The sequence below is a fragment of the Monodon monoceros genome, unplaced genomic scaffold (assembly GCF_005190385.1).
Source record: "Monodon monoceros isolate NGI ecotype Baffin Bay Population unplaced genomic scaffold, NGI_Narwhal_1 Super_Scaffold_12, whole genome shotgun sequence".
Taxonomy (NCBI): domain Eukaryota; kingdom Metazoa; phylum Chordata; class Mammalia; order Artiodactyla; family Monodontidae; genus Monodon; species Monodon monoceros.
This window is the reverse complement of record NW_021703768.1, coordinates 168,740,417-168,747,583: the sequence shown is the minus strand read 5'-3', so window position 1 is coordinate 168,747,583 and position 7,167 is coordinate 168,740,417. Positions and strand designations below refer to the sequence as shown.

Sequence of the window (7,167 nt, the reverse complement as noted above, 5' to 3'; positions counted from 1 at the left end):
CCAAAAAAAAAAAAAAAAAAAAAAAAAAAAAGAAGAGTGGCCCCTGCTTGCCACAACTAGAGAAAGCCCTCGCACAGAAATGAAGACTCAACACAGCAAAAATAAATTAATTAATTAATATTAAAAAAACAGAGGAGAAAATATTCAGGATCAGGGGCTGGGCAAAGAGTTCAGACTTGCCACCAAAAACCTGATTCATAAGGAAAAAAAATTGATAAACTGGACCTCATCAAAATTTTAAATGTTTGATCTATGAAAGACCCTGATAAGAGGATGCAGAGACAAGCTAAAGATCAGAAGCAAATACAGCTGACCCTTGAACAATGTGGGGGTTAGGGGTGCCCACCCACCACACAGTCAAAAATCCGAGTGTAACTTATAGTCAGCCCTCCATATACAGTTCCTCTGTACCTGCAGTTCCACATCTATGGAGTCAACCAACCTCAGATCAAGTAGTACTGTAGTACACATTTACTGAAAAATAAAAAAATTTTTTTAAATAAAGAAATAAGAAAAGAAAAAAGTCACATATAAGTGGACCTGCACAGTTCAAACCTGTGTTGTTCAAATGTCAACTGTATTTGCCAATCACACAGCCAACAAAGGACTAGTATCTGCAATACATAAAGAACTCTCAAAACTCAACAACAAAAAAGGAAACAATCCAATGAGAATATGAGCATAAGACATGATGGAACAATTCACCAAAGAGGATATACAGATGGCAAATAAACACATGAAAAGATGGCCAGCATATCGTTAGCTAGGAAACGTAAATTAAAAACCACTGTGACAGGGAACTATATTCAATATACTGTAATAACCGATAATGGAAAAGAACCTGAAAAGTTACACATATAACGGAATCATTTTGCTGTACACCTGAAACTAACATATTATAAATCAACTATACTTCAATTTAAAAAAACTGTCTTGAAAAACCACAGTGAGAGGCCACCACACACCTACTGGAATGGCTAAAACAAGAAATAGTGACACCGGGACTTCCCTGGTGGCACAGTGGTTAAGAGTCCACTTGCCAATGCAGGAGACATGGGTTCAAGCTCTGGTCCAGGAAGATTCCACATGCCGCGGAGCAACTAAGCCCGTGCACCACAACTACTGAGCCCACATGCCACAACTACTGAAGCCCGTGCACCTAGAGCCCATGCTCCACAACAAGAGAAGCCATTGCAATGAGAAGCCCACACACTGCAACAAAGAATAGCCCCTGCTCACCGCAACTAGAGAAAGCCCGCGTGCAGCAACAAAGACCCAACACCCAAAGCAGCCAAAAAAAAAAGAATCCACCTGCCAAGGCAGGGGACACAGGTTCGAGCCCTGGTCCAGGAAGATCCCACATGCCACGGAGCAACTAAGCCCATGCACCACAACTACTGAGCCTGAGCTCTAGAGCCCACGAGCCACAACTACTGAGCCCACGTGCCACAACTACTGAAGCCTGCATGCCTAGAGCCCGTGCTCCACAGCAAGAGAAGCCACCGCAATGAGAAGCCCATGCACCACAACGAAGAGGAGCTCCCGCTCGCAGCAACTGGAGAAAGCCTGTGCACAGCAATGAAGACCCAACGTGGCCAAAAATAAGAATAAATAAATAAATAAATTTATTTTTAAAAAAAAGAATTGGTGACACTGGTAAGCATGCAGAGAAACTGGATCACTCATATGGAGCTTGTGGGAATGTAAAAAGTTACAACTACTCTGGAAAACAGCTTGGCAGCTATTAAAAAAAAAAAACTAAACTAAACATGCAACTATCACAGGACCCAGCAACTGTCCTGGGCATTCGTCCAGAGAAATGAAGACTTAAGATCACAGAACATCCTGTACTCAAATGTTTAGTGCAGCTTTATTCATAATCGCCCAAAACTGAAGCACGCCAGATCTCCTTCAATGGGTAACTGCTTCAATGAACCGTGGTCCCACAGCACCATGGAATACTACTTGGCTATGAAAAGGAATCAACTACGGATATACACAACAACCCAGGAGAATCTCCAGAGGATTATACTGAGTGAAAAAGGCCAATCTCCAAAGGTTACATACTGTATGATTCCACTGTACATTATTAAAATGCTGAAATTATACAAATGAACAGATTAGTGGTTGCCAAGGATCAGAAAGGAATGAGATGGGAGGGAAGTGGGTGTGGCTGTAAAAGGGCAACCAGAGAGATCCCTGTGGGGATGGAACTGTTCTGCATCTGACTGTAGCAATGTCAATGTTTTGGTTAGGATGGTGTCCTACAGATTTGCAAAATATTACCACTGGAGAAAACCAGATAAAGAATACACAGGATCTCTCTGCATCATTGTTTTTTAACAATTGCATGTGAATCTACAATTACCTCAAAATTTTAAAAATTAAAAAAAAAAAGACTCAGGAGATCTCACAACCCAACGCAAGGTGACATTTTTAGATAATCAGGGAAATTTGAATATGGACTGGGTATCAGATTATTATTAATTAAGTTGTGGTATGGCACTGTGGTAATGTAAAAGAAAACAGTCTCAGCTACTAGAAGTGCATATTGAAATATGATTTCTAAGATGAGAAACACTTGGGTAAAGACATTTGCAAAACGTTGGCATCTGTTGTGAACGGGTGGTGAGTACATAGGAGTTATTAAACTCTTCCCTCTACTTTTAGTGCGCTTAAAATTTTACATAATTAAAGACGAACATTTGTTGTGTTTCTGCTCTGGCAAGGATTTTAATGGTACAAGCTGCTTCACGTTTAAGTGCGATAAATGAAAAGTAGCTTTATCACTGGCAGGATCGTGCTTTTGTCAAATGATAAAAACCAGAATTTGTTTATTTGTTAATTTCTTTAACAAATAATTTCTTTCTTTTCATTATTTGACAAAACCAGATTTTGCTTTTGTCAAATAATAAAAACCAGAATTTCTTTAGGCCTTCCCGATACTCTAGGGTCTCCTCCTGGGATTCTGTAATGATCAGATATGCAGGAAGGCAGGAGGGCAAGAGGGTTGGATCAGTTTGCCCTTCTTCAGGGCAGGACTGCAGGTGACAGTAAAGGACTGGAAATAGTCAAGAACTAGTTAAGCCAATAATGAACTGCTGTGTCTCCTTGGGACAGAATACCACAAAGCGGTAAAAATGGCACAGGCAGAACGTTTACGATGTTTGCTCAAGTGAAAAGGGAGGGCCCAAATCAGCATGCAGTTATGACCTGGCTGGTAAGCACACAGTGATCACATCCACTTGGATCTAAACCTGGCAGGATGGACACCACATGTGTACAGTGATTCCTACCTGTGAACTGGCTGCCTCTCCCAGCTTTCTTGAGTTCTCCAGTGATCCACGTTAGCACACACTGCTTTTTGTAAATAGGACAGAAAAAGGAAAAGGAGACGCGAAAGGAGAAGAGGGATCTGAAGGATGATACACGATTCTCCCCAGGGACCAAAATGACCGCCATGATGAAGGCCAGCTGAAGACGTGTGCCTGCCATTTGGCACAGAATGCGGGGCCTCCCTCCGACCCACGCAGAACTCAGGGCCTGCAGTGGGGACGTGATACAGGGGAGTTCTCCTAAAAGGAGAACCAAGGAGCAAGAGAACCACACCTGAAAGTCTAGACACACAATGAGGTATCAATGTGAACAAGCCAGGCAGGGGTAGTTTAGGGTGAGACGCCATCTGGAAGAACACAGAATCAAGGTGTGAAAGCTTCCAGGCTCCGGGAGTCCAGCACTCTCAATCCCATCTACCGGAAACAGAAGTGAGGAAGGAACAAAAGTCACTGGAGGCAGCCTTCCTGCTCCAACACACTGCCCTGCACAGGATGCAGGACCAGGCAGGAATGGCAGACACAATGACATGACAGGTCTGCACACCCCTTGCTGAGAGGTCAGAACGTCATCCTGTCCTCCTGAAGGCGACCTGAGCAGACGTGCTCGTGAGAAGGTGAACTGAGTATGCACTCAGCTACTTGGATCGGGTGACAGGAGGGAGGGGAGGAAGCTAGGGAGAGACTGCCATCGTCCTCCAGGAGAATGAGGCCCAAAGAACACAGCCATCCACGATGCGGAAACACGCAGCTAAGAGGGGGCTGTTCCCCCTTGAACATTTTTCTCTGGGATGTCCCTATGGGACGTCGAGGTGGAAATCTCTTTTCCATTCCAGCAGTATCTATGGAGTGCCTGCCTGGTCCCAGGCACTGGCCTCCATGGGGTGCAACAGTGAATAAGGGGACCACGCCCCCACCCCAGCCTCTCGGAACTCCTGGTCTGGAGGAGAATGTCATTAGACATGACAACACACGCAGCAGGCTGTAAGTGCTATGAGGAAAAGACAGGATGGAGGGCGACTCTGTAGCCCACAGACACCCACCTGTGAGGGCAGGGAGACGGCGGCTACACTGCTGAGCCTGCCCGAGGGGACACGAGACAACCAACAGGCTGAGGAGCACCGCCACACGGATGCGCTGGGGGAAGACAGGCACACAACGGAGAAAGGAGGTGCCGTTGGCAAGAAAACACCAAGGGAGTAGGGTCTTGTGGGGACCAGAGGATGGGCACAGAGAGAGGGGTACAGGGTTGAGTACGGCCATGCAGAGGAGCAGGTGGATGACACTGGAAAGGGACCTTGCCCAGGCAGCGCGGGTGGGGCAGGGAGCAGATTCCAGCCAAACGCTGCAGCTTAAGATCAACGTGGCCCTGGGGACTTCCCTGATGGTCCAGTGGTTAAGACTCTGTGCTTCCACTGCATGGGGCATGGGTTCGATCCCTGGTAGGGGAACTAAGATCTTGCATGCCTCGTGGAGTGCCCCCCTACCAAAAAAATTTTTTTAAATTAAAAAACAAATAAATAAAAAGACCAACGTAGCCCTGGCCTCCCTGCAGGCCTCCCTGGACACCACTCTTCCAGGCATCACAGAGAACACCCCCAGCCCCATCATTTCTATTCTATCTTTCCTTCCTCCATCCGACGGACCAGGCCCTGAAGAGGCACTGGGGAGACTCATAGGGGCGACATCTTAGCAGTAAGTGCCCCCTACACAGCAGGGCACCTACAGCCCTCCTTGAAAGCACCCATTTCTCATGGTGCTCCCAACTTTCCCCAAGTGTGCCCCGAACCTTCCCAAAATTCCTTTTCTACATCGGCCACCCCAGGGTTCCAACATCCCTGCCATCTTCTGAGCCCTGGCCCAACATTTCACAAGGACCCAGGGGTCCCCAGGGCAGATCGAGTCAGCAGCTCTCTGTGCCTCCTCCCTGCTCCCCTCTGTAGGTGGCACAATCAGCCTCCCACTGCCCACTGCTCTTCCTCAGAGCCTAGGAGCCCTCTAGGCAGCAGGCACCAAGCCAAGCTCCCGGATTCCACTGTGAGCAGAAAGGCAGTCCCCGCCACCGCAGAGCAGAGCATCAATCACATCATGGTCTGGTCAGGGAACAAACACACAAAGGCACTGGCAAGGGCAGCACAGGAATGGAGCTTTGTCCTGCCGGGCAGGCAGGGAGGGATTAGGTAGACAGAGCAGCGAGAATGGCCTTTCAACCCCCTCCTCGCTCTGCACACACCTGTGACCAGGTCCCAGCCTCTCAGGTGGAACCTCACCTTCACCAGCTTCCCCCTCCATCCCATTTGGCAAGAGGTCACGCCAAAATGAAAAGACGCTCTGTGGTTGCTGAGGGAGTGTGAAGCTCCACCCGGCCATGCTTTCGATGCACCCCAAAGCCACCTCCTGGCCCCCCAAACTCACCCCTACACACACACACCCACTCACTTGCTCACAGACACACAAACAGCCGTCAAGCCCCGCCTTCCTTCCTGGTCTGGCAGATGCTCTACTGAACACACTGTGCACCTTTCACCCTTGTCTGGGCACAAACTATCCTGGGGGGAGGGGGGATCTGCCTGATGAAAGTCAGTTACCTTCCAGCCCCAGCACCAAACCCCCTGCTGTAAGACGCTGCCCAAATTCCGAGCTGAAATGAGTCCCTCTCTCCCACACTCCTAATTTATGTTAAGGCTACTGTTATGACCGGGCCCCCTCCCTACATTTCACTACTTGGGGGGTGGAGGTTTCACATTTATTCAACCCCACCCACAACGCTGGGCCCATACCTTCAGGAAAAGTTTGTTCATGGCACAGGTGAGATTTAGATGAAACCTCGGGAGGGAGTGGGTAAGATGGGTGGAGAATGGTCAGTTCTCAGGCAGACAAAGCTCCACCCCTCGGACTTCCCTGGTGGCGCAGTGGTTAAGAATCCGCCTGCCAATGCAGGGGACACGAGTCCCAGCCCTGGTCCGGGAAGATCTCACATGCCGCGGAGCAACTAAGCCTGTGCACCACAACTACTGAGCCTGTGCTCTAGAGCCCACTAGCCACAGCTACTGAGCCTGCGCTCTAGAGCCCACAAGCCACAACTACTGAAGCCTGCGCTCCTACAGCCCGTGCTCCGCAACAAGAGAAGCCACCACAATGAGAAGCCCGCGCACCGCAATGAAGAGTAGCCCCCCGCTCGCTGCAACTAGAGAAAGCCCACACGTAGCAATAAAGACCCAACGCAGCCAAAAATTATAAACAAATAAATTTATTTTTAAAAAAAAAGCTCCACCCCTCAGAGGCAGAGTGAAAAGCTACAAAGCCTTTCAGGGCCTCAGTTTCCCCATCTGTAAAATGGAGATAATACAGTGACTGTCCTGACCATTCCTATAAGTATCAAATGAGAATATGTAGGTAACTAAATGCCCATTGACAGATGAATGAATAAAGAAGATGTGGCACATATATACAATGGAATATTACTCAGTCATAAAAAGGAACAAAATTTGAGTTATTTGTAGTGAGGTGGATGGACACAGAGTCTGTCATACAGAGTGAAGTAAGTCAGAAAGAGAAAAACAAATACTGTATGCTAACACATATATATGGAATCTAGAAAAATGGTACCGATGAACCTAGTGGCAGGGCAGGAATAAAGATGCAGACGTTGAGAATGGACTTGAGGACACAGGGGGGAAGGGGAGGCTAGGACACAGTGAGACAGTAGCATTGACATACATACACTACCAAATGTAAAATGGATGGCCGGTGGGAAGCAGCTGCATAGCACGGGGAGATCAACTCGGTGCTTTGTGACCACCTAGAGGGGTGGGACAGGGAGGGTGGGAGGGAG

General features: G+C 47.8%; 1 protein-coding gene across 13 annotated transcripts in view; it reads right to left on the bottom strand.

Moving 5' to 3' along the window:
• EPS15L1 (epidermal growth factor receptor pathway substrate 15 like 1) overlaps nucleotides 1-7,167 on the bottom strand; it is a 101,641-nt gene that overhangs the window by 84,988 nt on the left and 9,486 nt on the right. Inside the window, exon 1 of one of the 13 annotated variants that reach the window (XM_029215740.1) lies at nucleotides 412-471. The exons of the other annotated variants lie outside the window; for them this stretch is intronic. Within the exon in view, the coding sequence (XP_029071573.1) occupies nucleotides 412-471 (60 nt within the window). Of the gene's footprint in view, nucleotides 1-411; nucleotides 472-7,167 lie in introns of those variants that run through there. 13 annotated transcript variants of the gene reach the window in all.